At 37.2% G+C, this 21,806-nt stretch overlaps 1 protein-coding gene across 1 annotated transcript in view; it reads right to left on the bottom strand.

The window, feature by feature from the left end:
* Positions 1 to 687: 687 nt before the first annotated feature.
* LANCL3 (LanC like family member 3) overlaps positions 688 to 21,806 on the bottom strand; it is a gene marked incomplete at both ends in the record, with an annotated part of 90,978 nt that continues 69,859 nt past the window's right edge. The window contains 4 exons of the mRNA XM_080718518.1: positions 688 to 847; positions 7,537 to 7,744; positions 15,601 to 15,798; positions 17,678 to 17,801. Of these exons, the coding sequence (XP_080574644.1) occupies positions 688 to 847; positions 7,537 to 7,744; positions 15,601 to 15,798; positions 17,678 to 17,801 (690 nt within the window). The remainder of the gene's footprint in view (positions 848 to 7,536; positions 7,745 to 15,600; positions 15,799 to 17,677; positions 17,802 to 21,806) is intronic.

Here is a 21,806-nt window from a genome sequence, read left to right as displayed (position 1 = left end):
ATGTTAGACATGTTTTGTATCACTGAGATACACCCCAGGTCCTAAATTTTACTATTCAAATTGAGCTTTAAGAAAGAAAAGGGACCTAGGATAAGAGATATACTAAAGGTTAAGGGAACTTTGAATTTCAGTGTTCAAACTAAGTTATGATATGATGTCTTTAAAGTGCCCAGGGTAATGATAAAATGTATATTCATGTGCAAATATCTCCATTCAGTAAGATTTTTAATGAGTAAAGGTGTAGAACATTCTAGAGTTTCCTTTTATGTCCTTCATCTTGACACTTCATCCCTCTTAGCAGTTTTCAGTTTTTGATTGTCATTATTTCTAAATTTAAGGGTGGAAGGAACCCACAGATGATCAAATTATCTGTCCATTTGGGAAAGTATTAGCATTTTATTGCCATAGTCCCCATTTTGCTGTTTCTCCTCTGATCTACCATTTTATACCTATTCCCTAAGATATCAGATCACTATAGTTTTTAGATGAGCTGTGGTATCTTTATTTGCAGGTCCTCCCTTCAGTCTGGTATCACACTGCCTTCACCTGCCTGCTCCCATGTATTTGGAGGTAATGTTAAGGCTCACGGTTGCGATACCATTGAATGTGTCTTATGTGAAAATTGCCTGGGGAGGTTCAATAAATCTCAGGGGACTTCTGCAGGACCACAATGAGAGATGAAGCCTTTTAAACAAAGACGCTGAAGAGAGGAAATTCAGCCTGATTGGGCTGCAGGAGATCAATCAAAAAGCACACTGTCCCAGAGAAGCCTTCGTACAAGCTGTATATGCTTTCAAGGACCCGCGAACCAGCCTTGAATTCCTCAGTAAATAAGAACTGGGCAAACCTAAGTGAAAAAGAAAATACAAACAGTATGAGTGTTTCCATATCACTGGCCTTGGCTTCTCCCTCTTCGGCTGTTGAATTAAAAGTTTAGCATTATTTTCTTTCGATACATATATATTCGGTGCTAGGGATGGAACCTAGGTGCACTGTACCTCCGAGCTACACTCCCAGCCCTATTTCTTTTTACTTTTTATTTTGAAACAGGATCTCACTGAGTTGCGAAGGGCCTTGTTAAGTAGCTGAGGCTGTCCACGAACTGGGATCCTCAGGTCTCCGCCTCCTGAATGCTGGGATTACAAGCGTGGGCCATCACGCCTGGCCAATATATATTTTTATTGGTGCACTATAGTTTCACATCATAATGTAAATCATGTTGACAATGGCATATATTAACACAGTACTTGGTGCCTCCCCACCCCTGCTGCTTCCCCATTTCCCTCCCTCCTGATACTGTCCAGGCTAACAATGTTATATTCACATGTACACAAATAGTCACATGTAGCATTTCCACTAAATGAACCTCAGCCTTCTTTCTTCCCTACCCTTCCTTCCTTCCTGGCTTCATTGAGATTTCTCCTCCATTATCTGGAGTACCTCTGATATTCCAAATACTCCCTAGCTCGAGAATATTAGAGATTAGACCAGAGACTGCGAAGCTATTAGAGGAGGGCATAAGTTCACGACTCCAACATATAGGTACAGGTAGTAACTTTCTCAACAAGACCTCCAAATTACAGGAAATTAAAACAAGAATTAACAAGTGGGTTAGAATAGAATTAAAAAGTTTCTGCTCATCAAAGGAAATAATCAAGAATCTAAAGAGAAAGCCTACAGAATGGGAGATCTTTACCAGCTACCCCTCTGATAGAGGGCTAATATCCAGAATATACAAAGAGCTAAAAAGACTTTACACTAGTAAAACAAATAACCCAATCAAGAAATTGAATAGACACTTCACAAAAGAAGCGATACAAATGGCCAATAGATATATGAAAAAATGTTCAACATCATTAGCCATCAGGGAGATACAAATCAAAACTACACTGAGAGTCCATCTAACCCCAATCAGAGGGGCAATCATAAAAAAGTCAAATAACAACAAATGCTGGTGAGGATATGGGGAAATAGAAACACTTCTACACTGTTGGTTGGAGTGCAAACTAGCTTAGCCACTATGGAGATCACTGTGGAGATTCTTGTCACTCCTGGGTATCTTTTCAAAGAAGTTGTAATCAGAGAACTACAGCAATATATGCATGCCCATGTTCATAGCAGCACAATTCACAATAGCCAAACTATGGAACCAACTTAGGTCTCCATCAACAGATGAATGGATTACAAAATTATTGGAAATACACACAATGGAATTCTACTTAGCATTAAAGAACAAAATTACCCCATTTGTAAGAAGATGGAAAGACCTAGAGAACATTATGTTAAATGAGATTAGGCAAGCACATATTAAGAAAGCTCTTTTCTCTGAAAAAGAAGGGGGGATTTGTTATATAATTGTTTATGCTTCACAACATATTATGTTGGCAAGCATATCTAACAATTTTAAGAGTTTGTGAAGCAAAATACTTTGGTGTTTTCTGAGGATTTCATTCTTTCTGTCATCCCATGATTAAAAGTAAAAAAGACAAATAAATTGGCCTACTTTTATTTTCAATAGAAGCAAGTTGATAGATCACTGTTCATTTAGAATAAGTAAATATGCTGTTTTACTGCAGGCATATAATTTCTGAGCTAGGTTTCATTTATATGTGACAGAGAGCAGAAATTGTGAAAATAAATGGGCAAGATTTTATATGATTTCTCCTTTGGGAAAACAAAGGAAGAAGATAAACAGGAAAAGACAAGCAACCTTTTATAATGATGACATCAACAGCAAACTGAGTAATAAAACACCTTATTTTTAAGACATCCACCTCAAAAAAATCACTAGTCTCTGAATTATCCATGACAGTGCTTTCTCTTTTGCCTATATTTGCCACAAATTATATTCCAATCATTTATAACAGATAATATTTTATAGCAATATACAGCTTTTTAAGTACTGTCATCTGTGTCATTTTTTACTGACTTGCTCTACTCATTCTCATCAGCAACAAACATAATCATCAATTCAGAGTTTGAAGAGCACAGCTTGGTAAGACCTGAGAGCTGATACAGCCATAAATTTGGATTATTACGACTACACTGGGGGTTCTATGAAGAGTAATTACTTATTTTATCTTTTAGGGCTCTTGGAATTATTGATGTTAGCTTAAAATAAGTCAACAGAATACATTTCAGTTCTGTTTTGTACAATTTTTTTCAAGAGTTTTCTTGACTATGCAAAAATTTACAGTAAAATTTTACATTTTAAACTTCAGAATAGCTAGGCATAGTGGCACATGCCTGTATTCTCAGTACTTGGGAAGCTGAGACAGGAAAATCAAAAGTTTGAAGCCAGTTTTAGAAACCTAGGGAGACTCTTTTTAAATTTAAAAATAAAATAAACAGTGGAATAATAAAGCACCTTAAAAAGTAATACAAATTTTTAAGTATATAATAAATTGAACATTGTGGCAAAGCTTCAGGGAGTGGTCTTTATCTTTTTAGTGCTATAGATCATTTTGGACTACTCAAAAAAGTTTTGAAATGCATAAAATAAAATACACAAGATTCTGAAGGAAATTAATTGTATTAAAGTGCACTTAGTAGAATATTTTTTGTTTAGTTTTTTTTTTCTTTTTTTCCTTTGGTGCTGGAAATTAAATCTAGGATCTTATGCATGCTAAGAACATGTTCTACCACTAGCTATATTCATACACCAAGTAGAGAAATTTAAACTAAATCTCTGATATAATAGCATATGTATTCTTGAGCCCAGTGTGGTAATGCACACGTGTAATCTCAGTACATGGAAGGCTGAGACAGAAGGATTGCAGGTTTGAGGCCCTCTGCAACTTAGTGACACCCTATTTCAAGATAAAAAATAAAACAGAATGAGGAGTGTAGCTCAGAGTTAAAATGCCCCTGGTTTAATACCTAGTACCACAAAAAATATCATGTGTATTCTTAATTAACATATTAATTGACAAGACCTAGTACTGGGTTTAAGAAATCATCTTTAGTAGTAGGTTTAATAACTGCTGGCATTTTAAGTAGTGTTGGGAATAGAGTACTTATCACATTATCTGCAGTAAGAGTAATTTTAAACCATAAATCTCAAGTTTTAAGTTCTGCAAATATTTCAATGAAATTGTCATGGACTCATTAAAATGCAAAGCTTAATATATATATATATATATATATATATATATATATACTTACATTTCAAAAACTCTAAAAATTCATTACTTTTCTCAAAAGAAAACACTTCTAAAAACATAATAATTATTTGAAAGTTACCATAAGAGATATATTTGTAGTTCAATATGAATTTGTATAGGTGTTCCACATGTGGGACAATGAGATACAGTGGGGTTATATGAGAATATCTAGTATTTCTATTGCTTACAAAGTTGCAGCTACTGCTAGTATTTCTTATTTTATATCTACATTCAAAACGGGAACAGTTTGAGATGTAATCTTTTTTCTTAAGCAAGTTCATAAACTTTAGACTAAGAACTCCTGGTATAGTACAAAGAGAAAGAGATATCCAAATTTGATAATTTCATGTTATATAACCTTTGGGAAACTTCTTAACTTTATTCTTTTTGGGTTTTTTTTTTTTTTTTTTGTGGTACTGGGGGTGGAGCCCAGAGGCTTTCTACATCCAGGCTATACTCCCATACCTATTTTTATATTTTATTTGGAAACAGGGTCTAAGTTGCTGAGAGCCTCACTAAGTAGCTGAGGCTGGCTTTGAACCTGTGCGATCCTCCTGTCTCAGCCTTCCAAGTGCGGGGATTACAAGCTTGCACCACCATGCCCAGCAAACTTATTAACTTTAAAATGCTTAAGTTTCAGAATTACACAAGATTATCTGAAATAACTGTCAGATATTGGGTTGAGTAAATAACAAGCATTGGATAAATGAAAAATATTATTTTACATAAACATGTTGTAGAATATTTGTGAAACAGATAAAACCATTCCATAATACTGTAAGATAAACCAATGGGCCGGGCGTGGTGGCGCATGCTTGTAATCCCCGCGCTTCGGAGGCGGAGACAGGAGGATCGCACAGGTTCGAAGCCAGCCTCACTGGCTTAAGAGACCCTGTTTCCAAATTAAAAAGTATAAAAATAGGTCTGGGAGTGTAGCCCAAAGGTAGAATGGTTTCTAGGAACTCCGGTACCACCAAAAAATAAAAAATAAAAAATAAAAAATAAATAAACCAATGGTTGATTTTGCTTGTTTTCCTGATACATTTTCCCATAAGCATTGGTTTTTTTTATATATATTATTACATATTATGTAAGTGCAGATGATTTGGTATTTACATTTGTTTGCTTAAAAATAATGATAATCATCTTGGTGCAGTAGTACATGCTTGTGATACTAGTACTTGGGAGGCTGAGTCAGGTTTGAGACCAGCCTTAACAATTTAGCAAGAACCTGTTCCAAAATAAAAATAGTGCTGGGGTTTATCTCAGAGGAAAAATTCCCCTGTGCTCAATCCCTAGCACAAAAATATGATAATTATTTTATGTGCTTTTCAAAATAATATCTGAACTATATATAGCAAGTCACAATAGTACTAGCAGTGCATAAGAAGATCAATTTTTTTGTATTCCAACTTTCGGTTACCATTTCTGCAAAATTTTGTTGATATTAAAGTGAAAATGATGTGGGGTGTGGAGATACTTACTTGTAATTCCAGTATTTGGGAGGCTGAGATAGGAGGATCACAGTTTTGGGGCCAGCCTCAGCAACTCACCAATACTCTCAACAACCTAGGGACACCCTGTTATAAAATAAAAAATAAAATAAGGCTGGGGTATATCTCAGAATTCTCCTGGGTTCAATCCCCAGTACCTCAAAAATAAATGAGAATGATTATTTCCAAATTCTATACAATGGAGTAAAAATTCAACTAAAAAATTCATTTTTTGAAAATATTTTCAGTCAAAATAGAAGTCATAATATCAACTATAGAACTAAAAAAATGAAAGTAATGGAAAATATTATAAAACCAAACCTATTGATGATGACAAAAACTGAACAGATAGTAAAATTCTTGACTCTATGTGTTTATATTATTATCCTTAGTAGGAAGATGGCATATTTTCTAATTAAGCATTTTAAACTTGAGAAAATAATAAAGAAAAGGAACAGGGGAAAGCCAAAATAAAGACATAAAATAAAAAATAGGCTGAGCACAGTGGTGACCTTTCTGTAATCCTACTTCTTGGGAGACAGAGCATCCTTAATAAAATCAGCATAAAAGCAAAAATGTTTCCTATACCCTTATTCTTAACTATTTTTATGGGGATCCATTGTTACAGTAAACCCCTGCAACACTAAACCATGAAAAGTGCACATATGAGAAAAAAATTAACAGAATCTTAATTATTTGCAGATACTATCTATTAAGAAAACCTGACCAGGCATGGTAGCTCAACTTGTAATCCCAGCATTCGGGAGGCTGAGACTAGATGATCGCAGTTCGTGGCCAGCCTCAGCTACTTAGTGAGGCCCTCCGCAACTTAGTGAGACCCTGTTTCAAAATAAAGAATAAAAGATAGGGCAGGGGATGTAGCTTAGAGTTTGAATGCCCCTGGGTTCCATCCCCAGACCAGCAAAAAAATAAAATAAAATAAAAAGCTACTATAAATACCAGTAACAAATAACCTAAATTTATAATAAAAATTTTCCAGTTATCATAAATCTTGAAATATAAAAATTAACAAGAATTATACCAGACCTTCATAAGATCAAAGTCTACAAAATGACGTTTTTAAAAACTTAAATAAATGAAAAGGTATACCATATTCCTGGGTAAAAAACAAACAAACAAAAAAAAAAACCTCAGGATTTTAAAAATGTTAATTCTTACTAATATAAACCATAAATTCAAGCCGGGTGTGGTGGTGCACATTTGTAATCCCAGCATTTGGGAGGCTGAGACCGGAGGAGCGTGGTTCATGGACAGCCTCAGCTACTTAGTGAGACTCTCTGCAACTCAGTGAGACCCGGTTTCAAAATAAAGAATAAAAAATAGGGCAGGGGCTATAGCTCGGAGGTAGAATACCCCTGGGTTCCATCTCCAGACCCACAAAATTAAATAAATAAATAAATAAATAAATAAATAAAATAATAAAAAATAAATAAACCATAAATTCAATGAATTTCCAACCAGGTTTCCATAGGATTGTTTTTAATTTGACTAATTGATTCTAAAGAATGAAGTGAAGAATAAGAATCCCCAGAATTATAAATTACATATGTATATATAATTTGTGTATATAGAAATGTCTGGAATGATAAAACTCTAATTTATAGTAATGATGTCTAAGTATTTACTGTGAGTAGTTACTATGTGCTAGGCACTTAAAATGATCTTCATATGTTAACTCATTTAAATTATCCAATACTCCTATGAAGTAGGCACTATTTTCTATGTTATGAGTAAAAATATTGATGTACAGAACAAGTTAAGTGACTGGCCACACAGCCAATATGATAAAAGTCACACAGCCAATATGATAATCATTAGATGTAGATTATTTTTAAAAATTCGTGAGAAGAATGGCTGACCTTTGGGCACGGTAGATGTATTTGGAGTTTCCTGTGAGCCTGTACAACAGTAGGAACACATAGGCACTGCCAGCTACGCCATGGCAAATCCCTGGCCCTTTTTTTAGCAGGCCCTTCTGCCACGTGAGCTCCCCACACCGGATACATGTGTCCAGGTACTGCGGTTTCTTGGAAACCAGATAAGCTTTGGCAAACAGATAGGCAATTCCTGTGAAAACATCAAAGATATTAGCGGTGACTTTCAGGGCTTTTACTATAGAGGAGAACTTCTCGAACAATAAAAAGCCTCATAAATCACCAAATGGATTCTAATACAAGTTTGATCGGGCATAAAATACCACATCCCCCACCTACCCCTGTGCTGAGGATGGAAGTCTGTGCCTGGAGCAAACTATGCAGGTACTCTATCACTGGGCTACACACTCAGCCCAAGATACTGCATTTCTTACAAGCATCCTACCAGGGGACTTACTTTGAGTAGCAAGACTATAGAATGGTCTATAAGAAAGTCATTTTTCCACATGGGATTTAGTTTAAGTTTTATTTTTTTTATGGTACTGGGAATGAAACGCAGGGACAGTCTACTTTCAAGCTACACCTCCAGCCCTATTTTTATTCTTTATTTTGAAATAGGGTCTCACTGAGTTGCAAAAGGCCTCACTAAGTAGCTGAGGTTGGCCACAAACCACGATCCTCCTATCTCAGCCTCCCAAATGCTGGGATTACAAGCGTGCACCATCATGCCCATCTAGTTTAGGTTGGTTTAATTGTGTTGTGGGGTTACTCCCTGGAGAAAGAGTACCATTTTACTTGAAGTATATTGATTGGTAAAATCCATAGTTAAATTTACAAATGGGTTAATATTTAATGATGTATATACTCCAGTAAGCATTACGCATATGTGGCTATCTGGAAGGGCTGTTTATACAGCTGACCCATTCCCACAGAAGTTCAGAATATGTAATGTTTAAGTACTTAAAACAATACACTTTTTCTTAAGAGCAAAACTGGGAATTGTTCCAAGAACAACAAGGCTCCCAAAGGATCTGACCAACACTTCTACCCCAACTGTGAAGTGAGTTTTTTTCCAACTTCATTGTTCAAAAGAAAGAAATGTTCCCTCAAAATCTGTCACCAAAGATAGTCTGAATTACAAAGGCAGGAAAAGAAACAAGAGAAGCGACAGCTATTAATAGAAATGATTTCTCCTGGTTCCAATTTCTGGGTGCTTATATTCAGAGATGTTGCTGAAGGAGACCACTCTCCCTTAGGCATTAGCTTACTTTCTTCTTAGATAAAAGCTAGAGAAAGGGTTGAAGGTGTAATTCAGTGATAGAGTGCTTACCTAAGCATGTGTGAGACCCTGAGTTCCATCCCCAGCACCACCAAAAAAAGTATGTATGAAAAGCTGGAAAGTATCTTGCCTAGTTCATTTACCAGGGTTATCTCTGCCTTTCATTGCTTTGACTAGGCTATTTTATAGCTTTGAAGAGATAGAAATTATTTTGTCAGAAACTGATAATAATGTAAATAATTCCTGTCCTTAGAAGGTTACATTCTGCCTGGTAGATATTGGCCTGAACTCCCTCTGCCTCTCTGGGAGAAGCCAGTTTTGTATCTATGAAGCAAATTCATTTCTGCATTCCTAATGCTCTATAAATATGGCTGCTCTTTATATTTTCCTTAGTGAAACATAGTGATACATCTCAATGAGATTCAAAGTGATTATGTTCAATGCACATAAATTTCTTCTAATTTCCTCCAAGCCCTTTGAACTAGTTATAACACCTTTCTGCTTCTCCCATTAATGAATGAGCTAAGTAAAATGGTTGGTATATGTTCATTTTATTTTTGTATGAGACCCATGATTTCATTCTCTTAAAATGTATCCTTTAACTTTCCCTGTGACTAACACTAACATATAGCAACAGTCTCTCTTCAGCCAATGCTTTCCAGTTAACTACTGACTCATGGACTGACAGGGTTTACCCATAGCATTGTTTTCATTTCGCCTCACAAACTAAAAACTTTTTTCAAATAAATTGACTTTATTTAATTATATATTAATTCATTCCCTCCAGCCATTCATTTGAAAGTGGTCTCTGATTATCCATTGTATGCCTGTTTTTATGCAGAGCCCTAGGTAAGGTCAGCTTTTCACTTGCATGCCCTCAGCTGCAGGCAGTGGGTGTGCCCACAGCCCACATCTCTTCAAACTTTCCTTGCTGGGTTTAATTCTCTGTTGTTACCACCTTGAAATTCTTAATAGGTTTTCTAAAAAGTGATATTTATTTATTTATTTATTTTGACTTTGATGTGTTTGTTTAAGTACATCATGTGCTTTAGAGTGTTTGCCTCATCTCCCAGTTCCTGTGGAAGCTTTGGCTGTTAGCAAGGTTCACAGATGCCCCCTTCTTGGGAGATCTTACTTCAATCAAATGAAACGCTCTGTCCTGCACCCATCCCTCAGCAAATGCCAGCTCCCTTGCCTCAAGACAGAATCCATTTTTTTTTTATAATCTATATCTCTTAGCTTTCCCTCAGAATCAGCCCGTCTCTGGGTGGGTTTTGCTTCTCTTTGGCTTTCCTCCTTTGACCTATCCTATTTCTCTGTCACCTTAGAGGTTTCTCCTGAGAGTGTACTCTGCTTCCAGACATCCAGGAAGGAGTGTGTTGAAGAGGGAGGTGTTCCATCCAATAGAAAGCTAGCTGGTTCCCTATTAGTAAGCTGCCTTACTTAGCATGACACAGAAAGCCCTTTGGGATCCAGCTCCTGCTCTTTTCTCCCACCTCTCCTTAATTCCCTTCTTGAAGCTTTTCACTTCAGTAAAACCAAACTATCCCCAGCACTTCCATGCCTCTGGGTGCCCATAGCATTCACTGTTCTTGGAACAAGCCTCCCATTTTTCTTGGCCTAACTTGCCCCAGGCATCACCTTCAGGAAGCCTTTGTTGAACTTGGAGGCAGTACCAGAAATCTCTCCTCTGGGATCCCATCATTCCCTATACAAATCTTAGCACTTCTACAGAATCAGATTTAAATGACCTATTTCCATGTCTGTCTCCCTCAGTGTAGTGCAAACTATCCAAAGGAGGGAATGGTATCTTACTCATTTCTGTTGCTCTTGTTTGTGGCATGTTATTTGGCTCAAGGCAAGGCAAGGTATTTGGTTCTATAATGTCTGTTGACCTTGTGATGGTTCATTTCTCATTTCACTACAGGTTTATACTGGGATGAAGATGAAATATGTGGAAGGAAGAGGGGCTAAGATGGTCTAATTGCTATACCAGGCAATCAGCCTCAGACAGTTTAAGAGGTATTGATCCTGTGATTCTGGTCAAAATGAAAGGGCCCAGATCATAGAATGGTACATGGAAGCAACCTTGAAAAACCTACAAATCTTTTCATTTCTAATGTGGCATTAATGGAATCCCTACTAAGGCTGCTTAATATAAAAGGAAAGAATGTTGGGTTTCTTTGATTATGATGGGAACCATATAATTTCTTCATGGGAATACTAATCAGTGTGCATTGATAAGAAACACACGTCAGCACCAATACTTGTCTTTGCAAATACAACTGGGGAAAGGAATTAATGTTTACTTAATAAAGATAGTTTGAAAGACTAGATCTTTGTAAACATGGGTCCTAGAAGACTTGTGATATCTGGATTTAGCACATGTAGTTTCAACATGCTGGGGAATAACCACCCACGTCTATTCTTGGATGTACAATTTTGCTGAGGCACTACAAAGCTTAATGGTAAACCTGTGCTTCAAAAGCTTTGTTCTTTAATCAAAGTCACTTAGCTAGGCTGGCGGGGGGTAGGGGTCTAGCTTAGTATAGAATGCTTACCTAGCATGCATGGATCCCTGGGTTCAATTCGTAGACACACACACACACACACACACACACACACACACACACAAAGTCACCTACCCAAAAGCAGTTGTAAAATGAGATTTTAAATAAATGCTTGCACCTGTGTTTCACGCAGAGTACAGGAAATGCAATGTCAGTGCTACCACAGTAATGATGTAACCTGATGCAGCTAGGAGTTTATTTTAGTCTCAGCATTTGTTTTAAGGATTTTGCAATTGGCTTCCGTTCTGTATTTCAGAGTCATCAAGGCTAGTAAGGGGTCATAAAATCTTCCCAAAATGTTTTGTTGCATTTGGTGAGAAAAAGCTATATGCTACTGTGGACATTTATAAATATGGGTTTTTCAAATCTTCCATGACATATCCCGGGTCCAAGTATTAAAGGTGGGTATGGTGATAAAAAGATTGAGTTCCACAATTCCTTCTTAATATGCTCATTTGAGATAAAACAAAGTGACTTTTCTCAAGGTCACTTAGCTGGTTAGTGTTGGAGCTTCAGTTGGAACCCAGACTTATTAACCTAAAGTCAAGAACCATTTCTACATTGCATAAGTGAAAACTAGGATTGTCACCTGTAGAGGTGGCTTGAAGGAAAGTCAATAGGAAACAAAGAGAGAGATAAGGTAGTGTTAATGAAGTTCCACATTGAGGATTATCTCAGACAGGTTTTCAATCACAGGATTGGTCTGCCACCTCAAACCATCTGTGCTATTTTTAAATCTACTCTGAAAAAATTCCCCTCAAACAAATGAAATTATATTTCTAGTCATTTTCTATTTTAAATTTTTTTTAAAAAATTTATTGTTGCATTGCAGTAATTCTATTTTTTGAATTTTGGCAGAATTTACTGTTGCCAACTTCACTAAGATCTTGATCATCTTTAACTTGCATTTATCAGATTTATAATCACTCTCGATGCTGTTTTGGAGCATCTCTTAAAAGAAAGATCAAATTCCCTTGAGGTGAGAGGGGAAGTTGACAGAAATAATGTACTCTAGTTTTTGTTTATTCATTTGAGAATTGGTTCATTTTTCGTCGTCTACTGTGTATGTGTTGAAAAAATTTGCTGTGGAACCTATGTTTAATCTTCTCAAGATACTTACCATGAATGATAAAGTAAAATAAATAAAGTACCCAATGTGACAAATCTTATGCTGCACTGTTACAGTGCATGATTTGCAGAGACAGATGGTATTTGGTGTACAGAAAGGATGGAATAATTGCCCTTCAAAACACCTACATCAATTAACTAGAGCACTCATTCATTTTAGTAGATTAGCTTTCCACTCTATTAAGGGATTTTACTAGCACATGGAGTCCTTTTAAAATATTCTGTATTTAATTTGATACATCTCCAAAATTCAAGGATTCTGGGATGCTTGGAAGAGATCCAGAGACCATCATTGAAAATAATTAAAGAAAATGGGAAATGGAAGTATTGAACATAACAAGAAGAAATATAATTTCCAGGATCATAAATAACTGTTGTAGGTTTTTTTCCCCAAAAGGTCAAATGCAATAATAAATGGGCACAAATTAGACCCAGCAGCAGTTATCTTGGACATGATGTACAATGTCCTGGTACTGATACAAGCACACATTTTGACATTTCTTCCATAAGTAAATGTGGCAAGCAGAGAAAATATAGAAATAATTATGACTTGTATCATACTCAAACTAAACCAAGGAAAAATGGAGTTATAGTTGTATTAAAATAATTAAGGTGGAAAAGAGATAATAAAAATCAGACAACAGAGCCGAGCATGGTGGCACATGCTTGTAATCCCAGCATTTGGGAGGCTGAGACAAAAGAATCATGGTTCACAGACCGCCTCAGCTACTACTTAGTGAGGCCCTCTGCAATTTAGTGAGACCCTGCTTCAAAATAAAGAATAAGAAATGGGGCTGAGGATGTAGCTCGGAGATAGAATGCCCCTGGGTTTCACCCGAAGTAAAACACACACACACACACACACACACACACACACACACACACATCAGGCAACAAAGAGAAAGCAAATACAGTCTAAATCTGTGCTCTTGTGATTGCGTAGAGACTTAAAAATTGAAGCTACTTGTAAACTGGGCATGGTGGGGCACACCTGTAATTCTAGTACTTGAGAGACTAAGACAGGAGGATTAAAGGTTGGAGGCCAGTTCCAGAAATTTAGTGAGACCCTGTTTTAAAATAAAATAAAATGTGGCTGGGGTATAGCTCAGGGTTAAGATGCACTAGGGTTAAACCTCCAGTTTAAAAAAATCAAGCAAGTAAACAAACAAACAAAACCCACTTGTAATTGAAAATGTTTTATTTTTGTGTTTTAATCACTCCCCTGGCCAATTAAGCAAAATTAATTGATTTATTTGAATTTAACTTCTTTCAACTGACCTCTTCTCCAAGGGCCTACTTGGGAGTGAAATAGGGTTTTTAAAAGGTGGGGTGGAGAGATGTGGATAATGGGGTCTGATAATTTTCTAAGCTCAATTCCACAGAGTTCACTAAGGATAACTTTTCATTCTTTTGATTTTTTATTAGGTACTACTAGAAATTCTCATCTGAAAATCATGCATCTCAAACTTAAAAGATGGCATAAAAGTTGCCTAATGATACCGTTAAAACACATAATGTAATTCACTGAGTCTGGAATGGGCCTAAGACACTGAATTTCTATCAAGATCTCTGTTGCCCATGCTACTAGGTCAGAGGCCACAGTTAGAGTTTCCAGACTCCAGATCTGCACTGTCCAATGTTGCTGTCAGCTTTTGAAATTTGGCCAGTCTAAATTTTAAAAGGTGATCTATGTCAGCCAGCCACAGTGGTACATATCATTAATACCAGTACTTTGGGGTCTGAGACAGGAGGATCACAAGTTCGAGGCCACACTCAGCAACTTAGCAAGACACTGTTTCAAAATTAAAACTAAAATGGGCTAAGGTATAGCTTAGTAGTAGGGTACCCCTGGGTTCAATCTCTAGTATTAAATATATACATGATATGTACATGAAATATGAGCTATCTCAATTTTTAAGTTGTTTGTTGAAATGATAATTTTGGGAGGTATATTGGGTTCTATAATATTATTATTAAATTAACTTCACCAATTTCTTTTCATTTTTTTATCTGAGGCTACTAAAAATTTGTGGTGTTGGGTGTGCTGATATTGGAAAATTGCTTTGTTATTAATTTCCAAAATGTAAAAAGTAGTCAGGGCCTGGGTGCTGTGCAAGCACTCAGGCAGGAAGTAGGCAATAGCTCTTACAATGTAAAGTTCTCTGTCTTTGCCCTTTGTTCTAATGATTAACCTATAGTAAAAGACTCAGAGTCAATTGAAGCCTTTAGCCCTAAATCTATATAGAGGCAATCAGTGCCTCTGTTTACCTCCTCTCCTCTGTGACCTGGCCTGGGTATAGGAAATGTAAACTCCGTGTGCTGCTTTGAAGCATCCCTAGTTGATGAGCAACCAATACTGCCCAATACAATAAAGGCAAAGGCCAGGTAGATTCTTGACCCCTGCACTTAGTGAGTGCACTGTCTGGAGACAGAGGCACCACCTGCCTAAGGAATAAGTTACTAGCCCATTGCCTTGGTAACACTGATAAGACGATACCAATAGAAAATCTATTTAAAGGCTGGGGTCCCAAAAAGGGGTCAGAGTTCCATTTTTGGACTCTCCAACATGCATGCCGCTTTTTCCTTCTCTTCTCTATTTCCTACTGATTCTGTAATAAAGATTTGTTAAAGCTGCACCAAGCTGCCTATTAGTTTTAACTTTTCTATTCAACATACTTTAGTTGAATAAGAAAAAGAACCCCCACCATTTAAATCATAACACTGGGGATGGAATCCAGAGCCCTAAGCATGCTAAGCATGTACAGTGCCACTCAGAAACTCCCATCTCCTAAAAATCTAAATTACATATGTGACTCATATTTCTACTGAACAGTGCTAGATGAACATTATGTATAAAGAGGTGTATATCATAAAATTTTAAAATACAGAATAATTTCCAAAAGTTCTTTACATATCAAAATATTTCTGGCCTTGAAACCTTTCATCTGGGCTTTTTTTAATCTCACATAGAAGTGACCTAAGATGAGAAATATCCTCATGTCTTAGAAAAGGAATCTCCCTTTGGCTAAGCTAGTAAAAGGATATGTTTTCAGACAATAGAGTATGCAACACCTGGAGCACCATGGCACCAGTGGACCAACTCATTCTCTCTCTCAATAGTCTCGCCGAGCTCGGGAGGCCAGTTGCAATTCTGTTCTTGTTCCATGAGGAAGTCCACACTCTGCCACACCAGCTCCCGATCTGAGGGCTTGAGGTGCTCATGGTAAGAAAGAAGCATCTGGAGAATGGATGACAGGCCGTGAGCTGCCCCTATATAGACAAACAAAGCATAATTCAGCTACACAGTGAAAAAAAAGTCCATTCGATTTAGTGAAAAGATAGCCACAGGATAAGAAATAATGGCACTTTTAATTGAAAGCACATACAGGACTATGATGACTGAAATGCTGAAGAACCAGGATGCTGGCAAACTGTGGTCTGCAGGGCAAATCTAACCCACTGACTGTTTTTGTAAGTAAAGTTGTATTGGAAAATAGGCACACTCAATTCATTTTTATTTTATCGATAGCTGCTTTTTGTGTTAGGACAGCTGAATTATATGTGTGACAGAGACTAGCCCATGAATCCTAAAATATTTATTGTCAAGCTCTTCATAGAAAAAGCTTAGAGTTTTTTTCTTTTTACTTTAGAATTTTTTTAGAACTTTGTAATTAACACAGCAATAGCTTTTTATGAAAATGTTTCTAAAGTACTTGAAAATAATTTGGCCTAGGTATCTTAAACATCCATTCATTGGTTCATTTATTAATTCATCACTTAAGCATTAAGCATGTACTATGGACCACATATTATTCTAGGTGTTGAGAATATAAGTGAACAAAACAGAATTAATCCTTCTTCTATAAATATTAATAACTAGTGTTACTTTACTTAATTATTTATATATAACACTTGTGTATTGGGCATTGGCTTCCCCTGTATATACAGATAAATGTAAGTTTGTCTATATCTTGATGACCTCCTTATTAAGTCCAACAATAGCTAGATTTGTAAATAATGAGAGCATGGGATATTAAGTTCTCTATGAAAGGCACATATCAGGAATTATGATGATTAATTACATGTGGTAACTGGGCCACACATTCCTCCAATATTTGGATAAGCATTATTTCTCAGTGTGTCTGTGAAGGTGTTTCTGGATGAAAATAACATTTGAATTTGCAGAGTGAGCAAAGCAGGTTGCCCTCTCCAACATGGGTGTGTCACAACCAATTCAGTGAAAGCCTTAATGGAAAAAAAGGCTAAAAATGAATTATCCATTTGGGCTAATAGTCTTCTCCTCCCCTTGGACATGGACTCAGACTGCAACTCACAACTTTGTCTTTGCTGGGTCTGGCTTTTTTAGCCTTTATAACCTTTGGAGCCAATTCCTTGTCACATATTATTTATTATAAGGAATTGGCCCAAGCAATATATAATGTCCTTTTTTCTATAAAACCTTAACTAATACAAGGAACTAAACAAACCCAGGCAGGAGACCTTAATTTGGCCTCCGTAGTGGAGGGAGCATTGAAGGTTCCATGCAGAGAGTGTCATCTGAATAGTCTTGAAGAATTCTGGAGCATTCTAGTAGAGGGTAGTGAATTAGCAAAGGCCTGGACCCATCTTTGAAAGAGGACTTAGCTTAACACAGGGAAAAGACAGCCCAGTTCCTGAAGGAGTTTCCACTCATTACCAATTAGTAGAGTATTAATTAGTGGTTCTGGGGTTAAAATATTTGGAGTGCTTGTTTTATAAACTCAACTCTCTAATTTTAAAACCTTTTCTCAGGAGGCTGAGGTAGGAGAATTGCTTGAGCCTAGGAAATCGGGGCCAGCCAGGCCAAAGCAGTGAGGTATCATCTCGAAAATTTATGCTGATGAGCTTTCAGTCTAGAGTAAGGATTTTATTCTTTGGTAAGATAATTGGTAAAGTAGGTACATTTCTGTCAGGCAGACTATGAAGACAAATATTAATTGTGACTTATAATATCTATAACTATTTGCTTTTAAATATAACATTTAAAATATTTCTTGCTAATAAGTAGTGATGGCCTAAAGCAAAATAAAAAAAAACTTCCTGTTTTTGCCCAATGTCAACACTAAAAACTCCCTCTATCTCACAGGCCTGCGCCAACACTGTCACTCACCCAAGTATTCAGTTCCATAGTAAGAATACATCAATGGGAATGGTTTCCTCTTCTTCATAGCATACTGCTTCCCAGAGTCCAGAATTGCCTGGCAAATTGACTTGATCTGTGCTGGGGTCAGCACCTGAGTAAGAAAATTTAAAAAGCAGAAGTCAAAGCAAGATCCTTTTTTTCCTCCCAGACATTAGGTTTTCTTGCTTCAAAAGTTGATTGGTATATTCCCAACATCCTTTTCTATGCCTAAATAAACTTAGCCAACTACAATTATTTTCATTTTTTTTACCATAAAGTCTCCCTTTGAGGTCATGTTTATCTGTCCTCTTCAGAAAACTGACTGTTTTGATGGAAAACACACATCTTTGGTGCTATAGGTTGTTACAAAATGCAAAGCCCCTTTTAAGGCTGTAATACCATTAATCCTTGTCACAGGAACACAAATTTGTCCAGAAAAGAACAAATAGTAGTGCTAATGGATCATGCTTGACAAAGCTGTTACTCCTGGTATAATGCATGGTGTTAGCCTGGCCCAAACACTAGGCCTTCAATTTGTGTCATTTAGACTGTGCTTATAAAGCCATGATTCTGTGACAAGCTTTTGCATAACAGACTCCCTGCAGCCATTTACATTCCCTGAATGAAGCCAGAATCCAATAATGTCAAGACTAACTTCTAACATCAAGTATCTCTGAATAGAGAATGGTTAAAATGCAGGGACTTGCAGTCTTCCACATTTTATTCCATCTGTCCACAATCATCTTTAATACTATAGAAATTAAAATGTTCTCAAGTCTTCAAAGCATTATGAAGTTTATTAAGATTCTGTTCAAGTTTGTACTGTGTTCTGTGTCCTGTCCTTCCTTGGGGGAAGATAGGATGCTCCCTTTGGCAAGCTCCCAGTATCACCAGGACTCTTATTCTGGTGAAGCACTTCAGACCTGCTGTGTTAGGTCTCTCACACTAGACTATTCATTCTTTGAGAGCAGATTGTAATATTCCATCATTTTGGTATCTTTGGTGCCTAACATACAACCTGAGGGGATCCTTGGCAATTGGCAAGTGAATAAATAAGAGCCAGATTAACTGCTATCAATAGGCAAGCCCTCCTACCCTTCCTTCTTTCCTCAATTCTCTCTCTCCTACATCCCCTTCCTTCTATGATTATTTCTTAAACCCCCACTCTATTCCAAGAAGTCCTATTCTAGATGCTGGGCATATAACAGTGAACCTGATAGACAAGACCTCTTCTCTCAAGAAACTAACCTTCCCCAAAATCAGACTTGCACAGCAAAAGTACTGGTCAGATTAACCAGAAAAAAAGTCACCTACAGTTCAACATGATTGGGTAAATCTGGGACTGAAGAAAAGTCGGTTGGATTTTGGTCTCTCTCTTAAGATTCACACATTTCACTTTCTTACCCAATATCTGACATTAGATATACCAATTCCTTTTGAAAGAAAGTTCTTATGATTTAATTCATAAATTGCTCCTCTGATTTAACCAATATTAAAAGGACAGGCTACAATCCAGGTTTTAATTTCTTCAAATCGAGGACTAATTTGGAAAAAAGAGTTGCTGGAAGAGGAAACTGTTTATTAGCTAATTCTGCCAATAGCATGTTTTAAGTTACTCCTCTAAGAAGGGCCTCACACTAACTATTGTGGAGAAATTTTAGAAAGCATGGGACACATTTTTGCTTATAGGAAATTTCATACCCAGTGACAGAGATGAGATATAGACAACAGTCTACAACAGAACAATTAAATTCATGAGCCTAGAGCTGGAAAAAAAAACAATAATGTGGTGGTTGTGATGCAGAGAATGAAGCACTGCTCAACTAAGATTTTACTTTCCCCACCATCACTTACTCACCTGAAATTTGGTCACCTTAAATTTCCCTCTTATTAGCTACCTATCTCTTGCATTTGAGTCCTCACTCCCTACCATTCTGAAAGACCCTATCTTCCTATGCATCCTCACTGTCATGTTGAGTCAGCCCCAGGTCTTTCCTTAGTCTAATAGCAAATTTCTGCTAAATGATTTACTACTCTGCACCAATGCAAATTGCCACCAAAATTTTCACTTGCCATTGAAAACACTTATTCTCTGTGTCTTTATAGGTACAAGCTGATCTTGCATTCAATCTTATTCAAAATTTTGCACGATTGACCTCAAATCAGCCCCACCATCCTGAATCTTTCTCAGAAACCTTCTAAGAGCCTTGAAGGACATGCACTTAGTAGGATCCTATCCTGCTTTCATTCCATATTTTTATGGGAGGATTTAATGCTCTTCCACTGTATGGATGTCCTACTTGACTGATACTGATTTTAAATCCAAGCGACAGAGACAGATTTTATAGTAGAAAACAGTCACAAAATTTTCAGATATGTAATTATTTTAGTAAAATTCTACCTATTTGACACTCATTCCTCAAACTGAAAATCGGCTTATTCTTTCCTCATTTGAACATTTAATCATATTTTTTTGTATTCACATGTGTGTTTGCTTGCTTGTTTTTAATCAGGGGGAAAAACACAACAATGCGTGCTATGTGTGGTGCCCTCCCCCATTATTTACACTTCTAACCCACATCTGAGAATAGGGAATGAGTTTGTAAAATATTATTTCAAAACCTCCCCTGGTCATACATCATGTCTGGGTGGTTTCTTCTTATCTCTCAAAAACACTGTGAGAAACAAAGAGAAACTGGCGCTTGTTCGGCTGGATAGAGACCAGTTATGCATGCAGTTCTTTATCTCTGGAAACAGACAAGATCTACCCTTGAGTTTATTGATCAGCAAATAAGAACTGAAAATAGTTCTCATTAAAAGTCTGTGTGGGGAGAACACTGAGAAAGGATGGTCCACACTCCCCTCACCCTAACAAATAGTATAGAAAAGAAGAAAGAGGATGACACTTGGGGGTAGGGGCTGCATTGTGTTCTCTCGTTTGTCTGCTTTCTCAAGCCTCTCTTTACTTCCCCTTTAGAATACACAGGCACATGAACATGCCCACTCACTACAAGAAAATGGCCTCCTTGCTTTCCAAACACTCTTGAATGATAATATATTAAGCGAGTCCCACTGGCGCATAGAGACACGCGGAGATCCATAGTAGATATTATGGATGCCTTTATTTGTGGGAGATCGGCCTCCAGCCCCCGCGTGGCCGCGGGGGCTGGTGGCAGGTGGGAGAGTGCCTCCCTCCCTCTCGGGCTCCTCTCTGAACTCTGCACTCTCTTCTTCCGGACCCAGGAAGCCTGGTTCCCTCCCGGAATCGCAGAGCTCCACCTCCTAGCTTCCTGCCCTGCCCCCTGTGGGGCAGGGGTGACTCGAACCTTTCAACTCTGAGGTCCTGGAAATGAGAAAGTGAAATTTCCAGTGTGTATGTGGGAAAAGCGGCTGCAGGTGGCAAAGAGAGGTTCCCTGCCCATCAGAGCTTCACCAAAACAAATCCAAATTTCCTTTCCTGTCATCCGTAGCAACAAATGCCTATATATGTGCTGATATTTTTTGATATATTAGGTTATTTAAACATTTTTTGTATTGAATTAAACTAAATTAAGACATCTCAAAAATACAAAGCAAGTCTGTGGTGGTTTGGTTTAAATGGTTTCATTATTTTAACATATTTTCTTCATTGACCTATGAAATATTCCTTTTGGGTTGGGCTCTCAGGATGAGGAGACTAGAGAGCAATAAAGTAGGTGCTTTGTTTCTTGGCCTTCCTGAAATACTGAACTATCTCCGTGTAGACAAGAACAGACCATTTTTAAGGAAATGAAGATAAAAAAACTGAACAAGCTACAAAATGCTTTCTTCATTACAGGCCCCATCTTGGGGCAAGTGCACTGCCTACAACCCCTCTGAAGTTGCAGTCCTTGCTAGCAATATTTCTTTCTCTAGACATCAAATATCTTCTACCCTTCTCCCATCTGCATTGATTGAATCTCCAGATAATGGCAGCAAGTTGTGCCAGTGTCCCAAGGCATCCTTTGCCAATCAAATTTCTCTTCTCAATAACTTGAAATGAGTTTTCAAAAGGAAAAAAAAATGAAGCTGTCAGAAGTCCCAGCTGATGCTGAAGGCAGGTCAGGAAGTAGAACTGGGCTTGTTGGGGTGCCAAAGA

This window comes from Muscardinus avellanarius, assembly GCF_963383645.1.
Source record: "Muscardinus avellanarius genome assembly, chromosome: X".
Classification (NCBI taxonomy): Eukaryota; Metazoa; Chordata; class Mammalia; order Rodentia; family Gliridae; genus Muscardinus; species Muscardinus avellanarius.
The sequence above is the reverse complement of the archived record's forward strand: the minus strand, read 5'-3'. Positions and strand labels throughout refer to the sequence as shown.